A 19,303-nucleotide genomic window follows, 5' to 3' on the forward strand; every position below is an offset into this window, starting at 1 on the left:
TTGTCAGCTCATATTAATGTACGTTGCTGGCATAAACAGCTGAATGATGGCATTTTATAATGCTCCTTTTGATCTTTCATCTGGGTGCACATAGACTCTCAAAAGTTTAAAGAACTTGTGCTAGCACTGGCCAGGATTTAAGTGAGTTCAGTTTTCAATTTGTGATTCAAATAAGACATGAGGAGCACCCACTTTGCTCATGGCTAAATTGAGCATATAATTGAGACTATAAAAGTTGGCTTGATAGTGGAATCTGCCTGATATATCTGTAGGTGCCAGGTGGGGCATCCAGTTACAAAACTTGATTCTTCTGTGCAATGAAAGTGAGATATGAAATTACTCTAACAGAGGAAAATAATCCAATCTCCTGTTCTGACTGTCCTTTGACTTCCCTGTAATCAAACAAACACTTTGTTTTAGATGTCATGGTAGACATGAGTTGAGAGAGGTTTTTAAAGGCTATAGCTTTAAGTACATTTTAAGAGATTGAATTTGTTGATTATAAGGTATTTGGATGCTATAACAATAAGTCAGTCTAATAAAGTAGAGATTTGAGGGGAGATGGGAAGTTATTGGTATAACAAGGGTAGAGAACCTATCATAAAATGTAACAATAAATGGGTAGCAATAATCTGAAAGAAATATTACTGTGAAAAGAGAAGGAACAATGTACCACATTTGTTGTTTACTGAGCAAAGGGCAGGGAGCTGATCCATAGCTGTCAACGTTTCCCTTTTTTTAAAGGGAAATTCCTTATTCTGAATAGGATTCCTTGCAAGAAAAGGAAAATGTTGACAGCTGTGAGCTGATCATTAAGATTTAGGAGGGTTGTGCTGCTAAAATGTGCTGCTATATTGAAGACAGAGGAAATGTTTCTGAATGGCCCACTAAATCTCCAAGGGGAGCTAGTTTATAATCTGACAAGCACAGCCTTGTAAACAAAGGTTACTAGCCTGCAATTTTTCTTTTACTAGCCTGTTGTGGCTGGCAGAGGAGGTTGAGAGAGCTCTGTCCCTCCTGCAGTAGCATTTACATTTCTTTGCATGGACGATGTAGCTTCTCCCTTCTTGCAGCAGGCTTGGTTTCTTTGTTGGGCACAGAGGAAGGATGGAGTCTTCCATCACCCTTCTGCTGGCCTGTTTATGCACCTGCATGCAATTCCATGTGTTTACCTAAATGGAACTAGCGGAATATTGTTTAAAAGGCTAGGCCAGTATGCACAGTGGGGATTTAAAGATTTTAAGGTTATAAGAAATTCAGATAAAAGTTAAAATAAACATGAAGCCACGAACCAGCATAAAATAAGTATACTTGGAATAGGGAGGGGCGACAAACCCCTAATCTACTATGCATATACTTTCATCTCTGTGTCCACCTGATTTCCTGCTGGGTATAAATTAAGTACTGTATTATGGAAGTGTGATGATTATTATTAAGCAGTTGCCAAGTCCTTCTTTCGGTGTCTCCTCCAATACAGTGGTACCTCGGGTTACAGACGCTTCAGGTTATGCGATTTCGGGTTGTGCGCAGCACCGAACCCAGAGGTACCAGAACGGGTTACTTCCGGGTTTCGGCTCTCGGGCGTGTGCAGAAGCGCAGAATCGCGATCCGTGCGTGCGCAGACATGGTGCTGTGGGTTGCGAATGTGCCTCCCACATGGATCACGATTGCAACCCGAGGTTCCACTGTACTCCTGGATCAGACCTGGGCAAAGCTTTAGATTGGCAGCGTGGCAGTGTCATGACAGGAAAGTGTGAATGCTATCTTGAGGCTGTGGGAATTTGGCACCTACTGAGTTGCCTGAGTGCAGATAACCGGTTGTACAGTGGTACCTCACAAGACGAAATTAATTCATTCTGCGAGTTTTTTCGTCTTGCAATTTTTTTGTCTTGCGAAGCACGGACTTTGGAAAAGCTTCAAAAATCATCAAAGTCTTCAAAAACCTCAAAAAAGGCTACCACACCGCGTGCTATGAGTTGCTCCTCGAAGTCAAGTCACAACTGCACCCCTGAATGCACGGTTTTAAGAAAAAGGAAACAAACTTGCAAGACAAAGGAAACAAACTTGCAAGACGTTTTCGTCTTGCGAAGCAAGCCCATAGGGAAATTTGTCTTGCGAAGCAACTCAAAAAACGAAAAACTCTTTCGTCTTGCGAGTTTTTCGTCTTACGAGGCATTCGTCTTGCGAGGTACCACTGTAGTTATGCTGTTGAAAGACTGACCCATGGATACTTTTTCCTTTTGTATTTGCTAGCTAAAGGCTACCATCCATATGCATGGTTAATTAACATGTACTCTGTGTAGCTGTAAACCCAGATTTGCCACCAACAGTTTAGCAAGCTGGTAGAGATACACTTGCCAAGGAATCAGAATTGGCTGTAACTTCTTGTCTAGTGGTTAGTTGGTGACAAATTGATACATTTATGTTCCGAAGCCACTGTTTACATTTCAAGGGAAGCCTCACTTTCTGCCAATGGAAAATTTCAATGAAATCAAAAGCTCCAGAGAGACATTTTTGGTTAGGACCATGGCAGGCAGAGAGACAGAGGGAAAGAGAGTGAAACTTCCTCTCCCTCCCCATCTCCAGTCCCGAGGCTCTTTGGGCTTCACTTCTCACTGCTATTCACATAACAAAAATAAAAACAAACCATGTATGTAAATTTTACTCAGTTTATGCCTCAGATGCCAGAAATTCAGCATTCCATTTTATGAGAGAGGGGACACTGGGAAGACCAGACCAACTCCCAGCCTTCTCCACTGCCCCGTGTTAAAGGAGAATTAAGGTGGGACGTGAGTCTGTTTGGCACAGTTGTCTCTCTTCATTGCAAATCCCATCCTCTCCCTCTGTACTGTCTCCCACACACCCCTGGAAGAAATCCAGTGCTGACCCAAACCACAAGGTTTGTAGGAGTGGGGTCTTAACTTTTCCAGTCTGTTAGCGAGAATTTGTCAAATCTGTAGAACAGTCTGTTTTGATCGGAATTATCTACTTTGGCTTGGGTCCAGTCCAAATCAAGAGCTTTGGAAACATCTGAACTGTTATGAACATTCTGCTGAGATTGCATTGGCAAAAAGGATTTTGAAGATCATGGTCAAATCAAATATAACTCCTGTAGATTATTATAATTAGTGCTGGTTTGTTTCTTCTTTTAATGAAATGTCTTTGGCAGCTCAAGCGGCACATAAAAAATTATCCTCATGAAACATAGGTATGCTTTTATGAGCAAAGTTGAGATAATGTTCCGTTCCTGAGCCAGGCATCTGGATGTTCTGTGTTGTGTTTGTCTCCAGCATCTTTGCACTTAGCGCTGATTTGTGGCTTTCATGTGTGTTTTAATTATAATAGTTCTGCAAAGCTTTCATTTGAATTCCTCAATATGTGCTTACATGCTTAGAGTATGCAGTTCAGCTTTTGTTTGTTATTACTCTTTGATATTAGTTAAACACTTTTTGCATCATTGCCTAGAGATCTACAGATTATTTCTTTTTAGAATAATTGCATCACTTACTTTGAATACATTTCTTTGGTGCTTCAATATAAAGGGAGCTAACTTTACCCCAGAATATGAAAAACATTTTAAAATTTACTTTCTCCAGAAATAATACTGGAAATCAGATCATATTCCTGGTCCATAATATTTTTGTTGAAATATATGGAATTGCTCAATAGGTTGATTCTATGCTTAGCACAGCTCAAACTAATGGTAGAACGCTACTGAAGTCAGTGGAATCACATCTCTTTCCTTCAGTTCAAGACCTGGTCCTTGGGCTAAAACATTTAGTCTATTCATCAGTTGGATTAATAGGTTAGAAAACATTTGATTTAAAAATGTGTCCCTAATTAATTGGGAGTTTTAGAAAATTGCCAAGGTTTTTTTTAAAAAATACATGTATGTATGTATAAATAAATATGAATGATATTGACAGTATCAAGTGCCATGTTAGAAGAAGTATTCCTTTCCTCTCTCACATACATCTGTGAATGCCTGCTACAAGACTTGCATGAATATTGTCTTATTCATATACAGATTGTATTGATTAATAGATTGAAATGTATGGGCTTATGCACAATGCGCATAGGTCCTGTTTCACACCCTTGCGTTTAGGTATGTTAAAGATGGAGCAATCATGCCAGGTGGGAGTGGGAAAGAGCTCTGTTAATTGCTCTCCTTCATGCAGCAGATCAAGGACAGGTAACATTCAGTCCAGCCTTAACGACTTCTTAATTAGGTGACAGTCCTGCCTGGTCTCATATTAAACTTTAATTTGGAGCTACTTTTTTTCTAATGCATTTGTACTTACTGTCTTGTATATTATTAATTAGTTTTGGAAAAGAAAACCATATTTCCTGTCTTTTTAATCTTTGTAGGATTTTGGATGGCAATCCATTCAAGTGTAACTGTGACATTATGTGGATCAAGATATATCAAGAGACCAAGTTTCCAAAAGCTCAGGATTTTTACTGTATGAATGACTTCAACCAGAACATATCTCTGAGGGAGAAGCCAGTCACAAACTGTGGTAATGCATTTTTAATGTAGAATGATTGGCATGTGTGTTTGATGTTGCTGAAAGTTTTGGAGCACAACCCATTAAGCACCTTCCCTGTCCAAACCCCATTTAATCAAACTTTTATTAGATCATTTCTTCATGGATTAGATTCTTGTTTATAACCCGGGTGCTAGTCTGGTTTGTGAAAGATTAAAATCATACTTCAGGAGAATGTTTAAAGTTAAGTTGTGCATACCTGTTGCTTAATCAGTCTTAATTATGTGCAGGATTTCTACTGGAAATGTGACTTTTGTCACTTTTTGGAATCACTTGTTAGAATGATTTTTCAAGTGAAAGTTCTGTTTTGCCTGGTGAAGAGTGGATAAAACTTCCAAAGTTAGTCCATCTTTTCTGTGTTGCATTATGAGTACCTTGACAACTGTTGATATTCTGTTACACTGTGACTGTTTGTCAAGCTGAAACAGATAATTTCAGGTTGAATGAACCACAGAATTGTTCCCATTCTACATCTTTTTAAAATTTCAAAATGTGTCAGTCCACTTTTCAATATTTAGTCAGCAAGTTGCACGTGCTAAAAAGAGAACTTTTTTGTGGGAGGATTTCATTGATACAGAAGTGGGGAGAGAAAATTGGAAAAAAATTGCCTTCCCCTTGCAGGAACTTCTGTTGAATCAAAAGCCCTTACATTCATTGATGAACACTTCGCATCCAAGCCTGTGTATTTATATGAACTATTAGGTGTCTTGCCTTTTCTGAAGCTTATATTGTAGAAATGGGAAGGTCCAAAATACCATCTACTCTACATTGTCCATGCCATCCAGTGGCTTATACCAATTGCAGAAATGTCTGTTCCTCTCAGGGCACTGATATTATATAGGCTTTAGGTCTGCTGAGCTTATAGAAAAACATGTTAACTTCTGTTTCCTCCACATGCTAGTTCTTTACTCGTGAGATACTTCCCTCTAAGGAGTACATGGCAGAGATCTCCCTTCCTCCCCCTTTATTTTTGTTATGCTGCCCCTCCAGGTGCCCTTGCATTCAGGGTGCTATTGTCTAGCTCCGGCATAGGCAAACTCTGGCCCTCCAGATGTTTGGGACTACAATTCCCATCATCCCTAGCTAACAGGACCAGTGGCCAGGGATAATGGGAATTGTAGTCCCAAACATCTGGAGGGCCAGAGTTTGCCTATACCTGGTCTAGCAGCTCTGGAGAAGCAATTTTGCCTAAGAGAATAGCATAGGTTTGGGTGCACAGGCTTCTTTGTCAAAAACTTGCCAAGCAGTCCTGCCAGAACTGATCCATGTGCTTTCAGCTGACTGACTAGGGAACTGAGCATCCTTTCCAGAGTCCTCCAGCTCTGAGGCAAGCAACATTTTAAAGGTTTATGCTTCTAATTTTTCTGCTTAAAAATACACACTTTGCATTAAAAGTAGGAATAAAGAAATAATTGGTTTAACCGAGAAACAGGAAGCATGTAATGTGTTGTTTTCAAGGTTAGGAACAAATGCATGGTCACTCATTTTTCTTCCTGTTCTGTGGAAACAGACTGCTTTTGACTTGTTTTTCTGCTCAGATAATTCATCCCAAGAGATGAACACCCACTTCTTCTTTGACTTAGCTTTTTTAAAGCAACATTGTTGTACATATTTATTTGATGTAATAATTAAATTAATTGTCATTGCTTCATTCTGAATTCCTGTGAACTTGCAAGAGGACAAACATTTTTTAAAAAAAAAAGAATCAAGGATGTAGGAAGTCAAAGTCGTTTGTTCATTTATTTTGACAGATGTTCTACATTTTGTATGGTTATAATTTCCTCAATATATTGCAAATTTAGTATTGTACAGAAGGCAGTATAAGTGTTAGTAATGCAAGGCCTTACAGCAGTCAGCTGCTAATAAATTACTTGCTGGGAAATGAAGTGAGACTGTTGTGGTTTCTTGGTAAGGTTATTCATATTAGCAGACCAGTGTAGCAAGAAATATAACTCGTTTGTGGTACTGCCTGTGCTCTCTTTTTATGGTTGAAATGGTCAAAGACTTGCTTTTAATGCTTAGCTGAAAATAAACATTAACTGTGCATTGGAAGTTTATTTCTAACCCTGGTAAAATATTAAGAAAGAGAACTATGAAGAGTGGGTCAGATTTGGCTTACTTCTCTCTCTTTTCTTAAGTATATTTCAGCTGGTTCTTAGACTGCTCGCTGATGAACTGTAGGGGACTTTCCTTCTTTCCAGCTGTTAAGTTGCATTAAAAATACTGTTTGTTTATGTTTGCTTCTAGCTTGCCATTTGTTGACTTCATTTGGAGGTGGTATATAAAATGATGTAAATTAGAGGGCATTGTTAAGTGTTTAGTTAGCAAACCAGGGTGTTTTTGTGTAGTTTCAGATTATGTCATTAAAATAAGGAAAAATCTGTGTCACGGTAAATGTTCAAGCTCTTGAATAATTTTTGCTGTGAAGTATTGCATTTGTGTAGCAGTTACATTCTGTTGGTTGTGGCCAATGTTAGTCCTACTCAGAGTAAACCCATTAAAATTTATGGGTGTGACTAACTTGGGTGGGATTTGGCTAATCACTCCCACTAATAGAAGGACCCAAACCAATGGCTTCAAACTATAAGACGAAACATCAGGAAGAACTTTCTGATGGCAAGAGCTGTTCTACAGTGAAACTCCCTGGGGAGGTGGGTGGACTCTCTTTCATTGGAGATTTTAAGCAGACGTTGGATGCCCATCTGTCATGGATGGTTTAGTTGAGATTCCACATTGCAGTGGGGTGGGCCTCAGGTTCCCTTCCAACTCCCCATTTCTATGAATCTATGACTCACGCTAGCACAGTGGTAGTTTCCCCTATTCTCCTCTCCCCTGTGCCCCTGGAAATTGGCTAGGGGAAGCAGGAGAACCCCAAAACAACATGTCAGAGCAGGAAAGGGAAGGGGGTTGTTCCATCTGGTGAGCTGAAAAGCTTGCAGTGATAGAGCAACTGTTGTAGTGCTGTGTTGAATTTTCCCCATTAATTCCAGTGGGTTTTCTGTGAGTACAAGTTAGTTGGAGACAACCCGATATCTGCATCTTGGGACCAAATCAGACCTACATGCATTTATTAAACACATGCTTGCACTTTTGGCTATAAAGTTAGAGTGGGGGTGGGGTGTCAAAAATTTATACCACATGGAATATGTGGGGGGGGAAAAGCCCCCCCTCCTGCTGGCTGACCTAATCTTGCTGTGCTCCTTTTCCCCCTTCCATTCCCCAGTTGGGGAAAATGGCTTTAAGCAGTAGAATGTGGCAATATTAGGTTCTGTAGAGCTACACTCTGTTTAGCCTGAAACACTGCTTCCCCCAGTGACCTTATCATTATAACCAAGCAGACAAGTACAGGTTTAATAATCACATCTATGTGTGGCTTGGCTTTCAGTGTGATACCTTTGTTTGCCAAAACTTGCTTGTTCTTTTTAAGACTCCCTGGTTTGGCTAATCTGCTTGCTTCAGAAACAGAATCATGTTGCATTTGTTTGAGTTGCCCAGAAATGCTACCTAATTCAGAATTAGGCTTCTGATTATGGTTTTGTAAAATTTTCTAGTGCTGATAAGAGTTGGACAATGTGTGGTGAGTATTTGCAGATCGCTAAAATTCTGTGAGCGCAAGAGAGATTTCTGCGCTATGCTTGATGCTTTACTTGCTTTGAAAATGGAAGAAGGGATTCAGAATTCTCGAGGAATCTAGGGCTGTTCTTCATAGATGCCTTTCCTTGCATTGGAAGACACTGTCTAGTAGTCTCCATGGTTTCGTTCATGGAGTGTAAGGGTGTGACTGCTTTTTTAACTGTTACCAAATGTGAAGTTAATTCCATTCACCTAATCAATTGTAAGGAATGTTCTTGTTTAAAAGAATAGCAAAAGGATTCCAATCATTGTGGTGAAGTCATGATACTTGGCAAGGTTTAAAGCGGCTTCTTTTCCTACCCAAGTGTTACTTACGCTATAAAAATCCATTTAGTCTTCCAGGTAATATGCTGATGCAAAAGTAGGTAATATATGTCTCACAGATCCCTATAGGGCCTCGTCCCATCATCTTTGCATGGTTGGTGCTGTTCATTTGCTGTATAGTTGTAAATTGCAGGGATTTTCTTGCAGGTGGTAATATTGCATTTGAAAGATCTTTTTGTGCATGTTAATTATTTTCTGAATAGTGGAGATATACTGGTTGTTTCCAGAAGCGGATTGACATCTGGACTTTGTGTGTAGGGTAGAGAGTAGGGAAAAGTCTTGGGCTATTGAAAACTCCCCAACATGGGGCCATGTTCCTGTAACAGAAATTGTCTGTGGATATACCTGTGCACAATGCTCTTTACAGGTCACCTGTATGTGGTGGGGGAAGGCATGCAAGCCAGATTTGCAATAATTTCTTAAGATAACCCACCCCATGATTTTTATTTTGAAAAAAATTAAAGAATAGCATATGCATGTGTTCAGGCCAGGTGTGAACTGGTAGAGAGTTTTGTAGTTGTAAGTTGTCTGTTAGCACCTTATATTTGACACTGAATGAGGTGTTCATAAAACAAATGCAGGCTTCATTCTGTTGGTTATTGAATAAGTTCTGAAAGTCCTAAATGATTTCTTTGAAATTAAAGAATAGCATATGCATGTGTTCAGGCAATGTGTGAACTGTTGGAGAGTTTTGTAGTTGTAGGTGTCTGTTAGCACCTTATATTTGACACTGAATGAGGTGTTCATAAAACAAATGCAGGCTTCATTCTGTTGGTTATTGAATAAGTTCTGAAAGTCCTACATGATTTCTTTGAAATGAGATTGAGCAGGATGAGGCCACCTTGTATATTTTTCCTGATACTGAGGAACGCTGCCTGTTGCTACGGAACAGTATCCATGTGAGTATAAAGTCAGTCCTGTGTTACCTGCAAAGGACATAGCTGCTCCCTGCTTTAAGGTACCAAAGTGTGAACTTAGATGTATGGCTACATCTAAAATTGTTGTGTGTAAAGATGAAAAGGATAAAGGCATTGTTACACTGGAGGTAGATTTAGGTTTGTTAATAATATTCCACATATCTGAGAAAAGTGTGTAACAAAGTGGTTGGCTAATCTCACTAATGCAACAAACCCCAAAATATCATAATAACCCAATAGAATTATTTGGGTCATTAGGAATGTTGTCAGTCTGTCTTGGCAACATTTCATTTACCTCTGTATCTGAATTTGCTTCTCTCCCAGTCAGTTGTTTATCTTGACACAGTTGAGTGACTGCTATACATGAAATGCATGTCTTGTAGGAGGGGGAGAAAGACCAGGTTTTAACAGAAGTATTAGGGCTTAAACTGTAATTCTGACACAGTGGTGTCTGCCTCATGCACACTGTCAGGGGTTCAGGGAGAGAGACGCAGATGAGGGAGGAGACAGAAAGTGAGGGGGAAGGATTCCAGACTGACGAGGAAGAGGATGACAATGACCCAAGATTGTCCATGAGTCCGTCCAGTGAATCGGAGGACTCCCAAAAGGGAGCCCCTCTGGTCAAGCCAAGGGGAGCTAGAGGGGGAAGCAGTCAGGAGCAGGGAAACGAAGGGGGAACCCCCAGTGGGAGTTGGAGAGCGAGACCGGCTGCTCCGCTGGAACGGAGTGAGGGGGGAGGAGTGACCAGTGTGTCAGAAGGAGCAGAACAGGAAGCAGAGAGGGGAAGGAGATCAGGGCAAAACGTCCTGCCGGAAGGGGAGGAAAGTAGTATCGAGGGCAGTGTAACCGTCGAAGGGAAGGTCAGGAGCAACGTACGCGCGCCAAGTTCAAAATGGGAGGCGCGCGGAAATGAAGAGAGTCCTGGGGAGGAGCCTGGTCCCAAAGCCCGAAGGAGGGGGGAGGAGGCGGCAGAGGATTCAGCCTCTGGAGAGTCCCGAAGGGAGAGAACACAGGGGGGCAGAAAGACCCTGCGGAAAAGGAAAGAGAGAAAGAGGTGGACCAGTACAAGCCTCTTAAACTGGTGTAGAGGCGGTACTGACTCAGAGGGGACTTCAGCGGTCTAAGCGTGACAGACGTAGGGTCACGGACCTCGGATGTAAAGCTACTAATGTTCTTCAATAAAAGCTTTTGTACATAAGCTGGAGTGGACTTTGGTCTCTTGTGAGCTGGGACCACGGGTGACTCTGACACACACGAACACAAAACATTTCTCTTAAATCAATGTGTGCACTCTAAAAAGCAAATTAAAAGTGGTTGGTCCTCCAGCTCCTCATCATCATAAACTTTATTGCACTAGCCAAAGGCCAGGGCATCATTCACAAAGGGAACAAAAAGAAAAGCAACAAAAACCATAAAAACCATAAAAACATCAGGCACTGCAGATTCAATTAACCACGATCACGTCTCCTAAAAATTATTTGTTGCATACAATAGAATAGCAAGGGGTTCTCAGGTAGAATGTGCCAGCTTAAATGTCCGAATCTCCTTTGCAATTGACCGCTATTTTATCTAGTTCTTTTCTCCTGATCTTCTTAGCTGCCAACGCATACAGTGCTACTTTACAAGTTACAAAGTCAAGTGGTTGGTCAAATTCTATTGTGTTGGAGTACCTTGTAAATTCTTCTTCTCTCACCTGTTAATTATTTTCTTTGAATACATAAGAACATAAGAATATCCTTCTGGGTCAGGCCAGTGGCCATGGCTAGTAGCCACTGCTAACCCTCTATCGAAATACAGAAAAGTACAGCTTCTAAACTGGAGACAGAATACATGTGGCCATGAGTAGGTATGCAATTGTGGTATGCATGAGAGTTCACGATGATTTGAGAAGTATCAGTCTGCTCCTGAAATGTTGTCACAGTGAATGAGTACCTGAATATGAACACAGATTTATGAAGCAATAAAAATATATATGAAACTTCAGTGTAATAGATGTTTGCTGTTCCCCATTCTAAATTATTTAGTCTGTGTCTTAGAACACTTCCAAGAAGATGCTTAAGTAGATTTTAGATAAGGATTTCAAAGACCTTAATGAAGGTCAGATGGCGTTTTCCTGCTGGTGAGGGGAGGGAGGATGTTTCACAGTAAAAGGCCTATTCTTTAGAAGAACTAGTGAACATTTATAATGGGCGCAGAAGCTATTGGTCCCATAATGTCATTTAATTAAATTTTACTTCTTTTTTGTCTTCTACATCCATCAAAATATCTTGGATTTTTTTATGACTGTGGAATTAATAAACTCCAAGTTTTATTTGCATAGGTGTCTTAGTTGAGATGTATTCTGAGGACATCTGGGTCAGAAATAGAACACCCACAAGTAAGGTTCCTTAGATTTGGCAATAATGCTACAATAATGAAGTGGCCTCCAGTAGGATTATATGTATGTTTGTTTTTATTGAACTTGTATATCCAGGTCCCTTAGCTGGCTCAAGAATTCTCTTCTAGAATGTTGTTATTTTGTCTACCCAAATGTCATTTCCTGATAAATTCTGAATTCTAGCAAGACTTGATTCATTGGCATGGTTGACAGGAATATGTGGAGCACTATTATTCTACAAAATTTGTGTTTTTAAAAATTATATTGCTTCAGAATAAAACAGCTATCTGAATTCATAACTGGTTCCTGGGATAGACTTCCATGCTTATATAATGCTAATACCAATAGGATTCACAAGTATGTGAAATAAAGTCAACCTTACCTTAAATATATTTTGCTTTCTACTTTATACTGGAGTGATCATAGCCTCTTCTGTCCCACATTCTTCAGCCAGAATGCCTCCCCCACACTAGATTTTCTCCACCCCTTTGTTATTGTCTGAGAATACTCTGCAGCTTTAAGCACCATGATAGGATTGTCAGTAAATTAAAGGAAGCTCCCAAAACTGCACCCCCTCCCCAAATGTTACCTAGATGAGGTGCAAGCGGGTGCAAGCTATCCTGATGAGACATACAGGCATTACAGTTCTTCTTGCTTACCACCAGGTGGCAAAGTCCAACAGGTATCTAATGGGGCTGCATTAAGAAGGCCTTGTAGCCCCACAGGGGGCAGTACAGCATGATTGCAAGTGGAGAGTTGCATGACCTTTGCTAGTTAAAAAGAGGATCAGAGTTAAAAATTTGTACAAGAGATGTCTTGACATTTATTACTTACTGTGTTCTTAAAAGGAGTACTCACACCCTGCCTTTCTAAGTCAAAATGTGACCCTTTCCAAGTAACTAACATCAAAATGCAAAAACGTAAGCAGAAAGGCATACTAAAAAGCATAAACACAAAAATGAAATGAAAACAGAAGCAAACAAGCAGGAGATACAATCGTAAAAACAAAGGGCTGCAGCAAAAGCAAATTTCAACTAGCGTCATAGCTCAAAGCTTGCAGAAACAAAGCAAAACTTGTGCTGGCAGAGTGCCATGGGGGGGGGGGGCAAGTCCTGAGGCGGCGAGTTCCAGAGAGTGGGTGCAACAACTGAAAGAGCCCTTCAAGTATTTCTGACAACCGTGCCTTTGATATCAAAAGGGCCTTTCTGAATTGATATTAAGTATTTAACAGGCTGCATTTGAATTTTACATATTGATATGAAGACTTTCCTGTGATTTGGAGTTTGTATTAGCTTTCACTTCACGTGACAGATGCTGTGGAGATTGTGCTTGAAATTAATGTCCCTCCCAAAAGGAGCCTAGCTTCTAAATTTCCTCTTGCAAGCCAGTATGGCCACAAGCTGCTCAGAACTGAAACAATTATATTATTGCTCCTGCCTGTTTCTTAGCTAGTGTAATTCATATCTAACCGTTCCATAGGTTTCGTTGACAGTTAATAAAAGCTGATGGACGTTTTTGTCGACAGATTGCTACATCCAGAGGAAGAGTAATGGAGCTTTCAGTAGTGTTTAATGTACAGTTTTGCAAATGGAATGGACAATGAATTGTCTACAATTCCCACAAACTGATCTTTGGACGTAAAATAAGCTGCCTTAGTAATGTGTTCATTGTAAAACCTTGCTAGGCAAGAAAATGATTTGTCCTGCTTTTCTATTATGTGTCATTTCAGTTCTATTGAACTTTAAGTACATTATACTTTCCTTCAATTTTTTTGTCCCTCTTATTCATATAGCACTAGGGGGCCTGCCTGCAACAAAATGTGACAGTGTAGAGTGCTTCTTGCTCATTCATCCAGTAAGCCAACCATGCCCTTCTCTGGGATACTTCATTCTATTCCCTGTCCCACCCAGTTTTCCATCCTCCTCATCCTTGCAATAAATAGTGAGTTAACATTCCATAGCTGTTGATCATTCTCAGTCCTTGTTGGGCTATTTTTGAGGCTCCCCACCTTAGGTTTTTCTCCCCTTGCTGCACTTCGGCAAACCCTGGCGGTCCTCTGTGCCTGTTAATACCCTGCCCTTCTGCTTGGTTAGAGCAACAGCACTCACATCTGAACATGGAAATACTTTTATTTGTTTATAGAAATATTTACATACCACCCACTCATATAAAATATCAAGGTGGTATACAACAGTATATGCATAATACAATAAATCATAAGATACATACATAAAACAATTCAAAATAAATATTAAAATGTCTGGTTAACCTTGAAAAAAATATAAACAACTGAACAGGCCAGTCGTCATTAGAGAAAGTTTTCAAGAAACATCTGAAAGTTAGGACTGAGGGTGCTTGTCAAATATCTGCTGGATTCAGGTGTCTTCCCACTTATGTGCATTTGACTCACACACAACCACATATATGCACAGTGCCAGGAAATAATCAAATCCATTGATTTAAACTGCAAAAAGGGCCTGAAAAGAGAGGGAAAATAGCTAGCAATCGTAGGAGTCTTTGCACTGACCTTTAAGGCTTGTGGAGAGTTGGAATCTGAGGTCGGAAGGGAGCAATGGTGGAGGAGTTTGGCAGATTTTTATGAGTTTTTTGGTCAGAGTTTGGCTTTTTAGATGGTGTTCCCTACTATACGCTATTTCATATATATGCATGGTACCCGGGAACGTAACCCCTGCGTAAATGGGGAGTCGCTTGTACTCAACTTATAATTGAAGCCAGTTAGGCATCTGAAACACAGGGGACAAGTAATAGCACTCCTCCAGATTAACTCAGGTTATGCTGTGATAGAAAGCCTCAGGCGGTCATTAAGGTATCCTGGACCCAAGTTATTCTGGGCTTTTTATATTAATACAAGAGCCTTGATAGTTAATACAGACCACATATTTAATGGCTAATGGAGCCATTAAACCTTGCAATACAAAAGAATCAACCTTGCAAGACTGGCATGCCTGTCAGCACATGAGGAAACAACTACACCATAACTGGAAAGTAGAAACAGAATGAGGCATGGTTACAGAAATAAACTCATGTCGATACAGAGCCTACAATCTCTGTACAGAGATGTACTGTCATGCCCTCTCAGTTATTTGATATAATAAACATGCCTAGAATTGCTTAACCAACATAAAAAAAGGTAAAGGACCCCAGCTATTCTGGGCGGTTTCCAACATAAATAAAAACATAACAAAACTTAAAACTTTAAAAAACTTCCCCATACAGGGCTACCTTCAGATGTCTTCTAAAGGTTGTATAGTTGCTTATTTCCTTGGCTCGTGGGTCGCAGAAGTCCATACCCTCCAACATTTCTCTGATGAAAATAGGGATATCCTAAGAAAAAGCAGGACATTCTGGCATCAAATCAGAAACCAGGATGGCTTCTTTAAATCTGGGACTGTGCCTGGAAAATAGGGACACTTGGAGGGTGTGATATCATAATAACAATACTGAATGTATTGAAATCAGTGAGCATGATCTGTCTCCTTCTTGTGGGTGAAATGGCACACATGAGCAGCCCTGGCAAGGCCAGACCCATAGAAGTTTTGGGAGAAAGCTGCTAATCTAGTGAGCAGTCTCAAGAAGATGGGGAGAGTAGTCAGTGAGCAAAGGGAGGCTGCTTGCCCAGTCCTGGTAATGCCAAGCAAAACCTCAATATAGGCATCTTTTTCAAGATATGGAAGGAAGTTTCTGTTGAGTGAGATTTTACTAAGCGTATTACATTTCATGTTTAGAAATACAATATTTCTCCTCAGATTGGGAACCCAGAATATAGGATATTCCTATATACAAAGCAAACCAACTTCAAAATGACTTAAAATGAACAAGTTCAAATCCCTTAAGCATTGCGGAAAACCCAGATTTGAAAAAAAAACATACTGACATTGATTTTAACTGAGCGTGGCCTGGTTCAGTTGTTTGTGGTTCTTGCCAGTAGGAAAACCCTAGTGGTTTCACTTTGAAATGGAAAAAATCTGGCTATAAAGCTGAAGGTTGCAAACTAAAAAGAAAGTTTATTAGAAGTTTCACTTTCATTGATTTTGCCAGAGGGAGGAGGGATTCAGAGTATCTGTGTGGCCTGCACTGATTGTGTGAGTACCAATGATTAATCATGGAGAAAATTTTAATCTGCATTTAAGCCTTTCATTGCTCTGCTGAACTAAATCTTGCGGTCCTGGTGATAATTCTTCATAGCTGGTATATAATAATTGGCAGCAGTGATTCAAAAAACATTACACACTAATTGTTATATATAAAAAATTACTTTGTGATGGGGAAGTTCTATGTTGTTGGCGTCATGGACATATTATAGTCACTTCATGGAGTTTTCCTTATTATGAAGCATTTTCGGTGGCTTCTATTGAAGAGCCTTAAGAACTCAGGTGGTACCCAGTTCTTCATATAACTGTGTTTTGATATGCCAAAATAATATTTGAAAAGTCTGTTCACAAGTGTTATGTTCAAATAGTTTATGAGAACCAAGATGCATATGGTTCACCTGTGATATTTGCTGAAAACGTGGCATAGAGATTTCTCTCTTTCTTGCTTCGTAGGCTTGCCTTCAGTTAGGCTGAACACACAGAACCTCACTGTTATTGAAGGAAGAAGTGTCACATTGTACTGTGAGGCTACTGGAAGTCCATCACCAACTATAGCTTGGGTTTTCAATAATATTGTTTCAAAACATGAGGTAAGAATTTCATATTGAAGTATCTGGATCTGCCAAAGCTGTATACGTACTGGTTTTTAAGGAATTTAAGGAACATTCTGCCTGAAGTAAAAGTGCCAGATGCAGTAATGCAGATTACATTGAATTATGCAGCTTAGAACTCTTTAAGTGCCTGTCAGGAACCCCGCAGACATTCCTCATCAGTCCTGTGAGTTCATGAATTGCCCACATCCCTAGCGGGTGATGCAGTGAGTTAAACCACAGAGCCTAGGACTTGCCGATCAGAAGGTCGGCGGTTCGAATTCCAGCGACGGGATGAGCGCCCGTTGCTCGGTCCCTGCTCCTGCCAACCTAGCAGTTTGAAAGCACGTCAAAGTGCAAGTAGATAAATAGGTACCGCTCCGGCGGGAAGGTAAACGGCATTTCCGTGCGCTGCTCTGGTTTGCCAGAAGCGGCTTAGACATGCTGGCCACATGTATGCCGGCTCCCTCGGCCAATAAAGTGAGATGAGCGCCGCAACCCCAGAGTCGACCACGACTGGACCTAATGGTCAGGGGTCCCTTTACCTTTACCTTTATAGTAATATTTGCAGAGCCTACACAGTGATGTCCAAACTTTTTTCGAAGAGGGCCAGATTTGATGAAGTGAAGGGCCATGGGGGCTTTGTTGCTTTGTTTAGGGTTGGAGTTGTTGAGCTCCTTTTAGGATTGAAGTTGTTAAGGTTTGTTTTAGGATTTTACCCCAAGAAATAAACTGCCAGAGGGGCCAGATTGAACCGACCGGTGGGCCAGGTTAGGCCCCCGAAACTGACTTTGGACATGCCTGGCCTACAGCCTGAATCAGCAGAAGAAGCTGCTCACATTTGACTGGGCGTATTGTCACCTTCCCCTTATATGTGGCCTTGCCACTATGTGCTGCCTCTAGGCTGACATCACAATAATGATGCTAGCCAGGAATGAAGCCCAAGGGCAGATGAATGGCAGGCACTGCAAAATGGAATTTCTTCTTCACTGGTCATCCTCAGAGGCTCCCACTGCCTTGACCTATGTTGGGCAGGATCATATCCCCGATTATTGTGAGGAATTGCCAATTGCCTCAGATAGCACACGCTTTCCTTCACAATCCTATCACTATCTACTTTTTATATAAAAATACAAACATATTTATAATGTCTGTTTAGTGAAAGAAAACTTCTGGTGGTTATTGTCATTTAATGCCCTAGATTAGGAGGCCCTTAATGCAAATGGAATGGAATTTGTGGTTTGTGTTGAATACATGTGGTTAATTTTCTCATCTCAGAAAAATTGTCTGATAATTATCAGAACCCACATACAGTGAACCAGTTTAATATTTGATTTCTAGCCAAATTCTTCATGCGCTAGTAAAACTATTCACCATGACAAATGCTAATAAGAATGTACCTACAATTCATTAAGAATGCATTAGAGTTTTTGCTCACCTGAACATGAGCCAATTGAGGCGATGATAGGATATGAAATACTGCTTCACTTCTTCACATGATAGATGGGCTTTTGTAAAGCAACAACACATATAGGTGTCTCTGTGTGAGAGTATGCCCTTAATCCATCTCTCACTCCTGTTTGTATGTGGGTTGGTATACCATGTGTGCATATTGATTGGAACAAGTCATGTGGTAACTTATTATCCCGCCTAATTCCTACAAAGTCTCTGGCATTTCTTTGCATCCATTTATATGTATACGGGTATGTTCACAGTTTAGTTTCTGTGGCTAGAATTATAGTTACATAACCATAGTGAGCGCAGTGGAAGTTCTCTTGTAACAATTAAGCATTGGAAAGCATAATTTGATAAGAGGTTACTAGGGCTTTTTTTTTTTGTTTGACACTCAGGGCTATTCCTTATTCCCTATATAATATATTTATTTGGGGATGAAATACTGTATAAACAACTTGGAACCGGGGCACCTAGGAGACCACTTCCTCAGTATAGACCAAGCTGATTATAAAGTCTTCTGAGGAGTCACTTGCTTTAAGCAGACATTCTCAGTTATAGCACCCACCCTCTATAATGCCTCCCGGTGAGTAATTCATGAGACAGCAATTACATAGCTACAAACCAAAATATAGCCTTCAAACTAATAGGCGCTTTATTTAAATTGACTAAACTGTTTTGTAAACATGTTTAAATTCAAATTAACTTCTTAGTATCAGATCATGGTAGGGAAACCACTCCTAACTCCTTTATTTCTCCATTGCTTTTCTTCTAGAACGACACAAATAAGAACCCAGCTTCCCTAACCATAAAGAATATATCATCCAATGACAGCGGTGTGCAGATTTCTTGTGTAGCAGAAAACATTGTGGGCGAAGACCAAGCTTCTGTTGACCTCGTGGTGTTCTGTATGTAAATAAACTTACGTAAAATTTTAGCTGCAGATAATTGTAGCCAAGTGGCATCAGTAGAGAACAATTTTAGAATTTCTGCTCAGCCTTCTCCAAAAAGATAAAAGTTTATAAAGTATATATTAGTAATGATTAGCACTGAAGAGAAGAGTCATTAGATGCTTATGATTGTCACCCTCAACGCGCCAACAAACATCTTGCTTTGAGGTTGCTAAAGGTATTCCCTGTATTATTGTGTATGCGCAATCTGAGCAAGAGATTTTGAGTTGGAGCTTCAGTAAATCGGAGGACATTGACAATCTGTTTCTTTTTGGTCTGGCCCAATTCCATCATTTATGGCAGAAAATTGATTAATGGTGCAGAATTGCTCTTCTTTTGGCCTTAAGGCAAGAGAAGAGCGTGACCACAGACAATATTAAATCATTCATTTTCCTCTCTGT

The 19,303-nt window shown here is 40.2% G+C and overlaps 1 protein-coding gene across 1 annotated transcript in view; it reads left to right on the top strand.

Moving 5' to 3' along the window:
• The window catches only part of NTRK2 (neurotrophic receptor tyrosine kinase 2), a 178,013-nt gene that overhangs the window by 35,461 nt on the left and 123,249 nt on the right, over positions 1–19,303 (top strand). The window contains exons 5-7 of the mRNA XM_081880995.1: positions 4,369–4,520; positions 16,364–16,500; positions 18,728–18,860. Of these exons, the coding sequence (XP_081737121.1) occupies positions 4,409–4,520; positions 16,364–16,500; positions 18,728–18,860 (382 nt within the window). The 5' untranslated portion in view covers positions 4,369–4,408. The remainder of the gene's footprint in view (positions 1–4,368; positions 4,521–16,363; positions 16,501–18,727; positions 18,861–19,303) is intronic.

Source organism: Podarcis erhardii (genome assembly GCF_964252035.2).
Source record: "Podarcis erhardii genome assembly, chromosome: 11".
Lineage (NCBI taxonomy): Eukaryota > Metazoa > Chordata > Lepidosauria > Squamata > Lacertidae > Podarcis > Podarcis erhardii.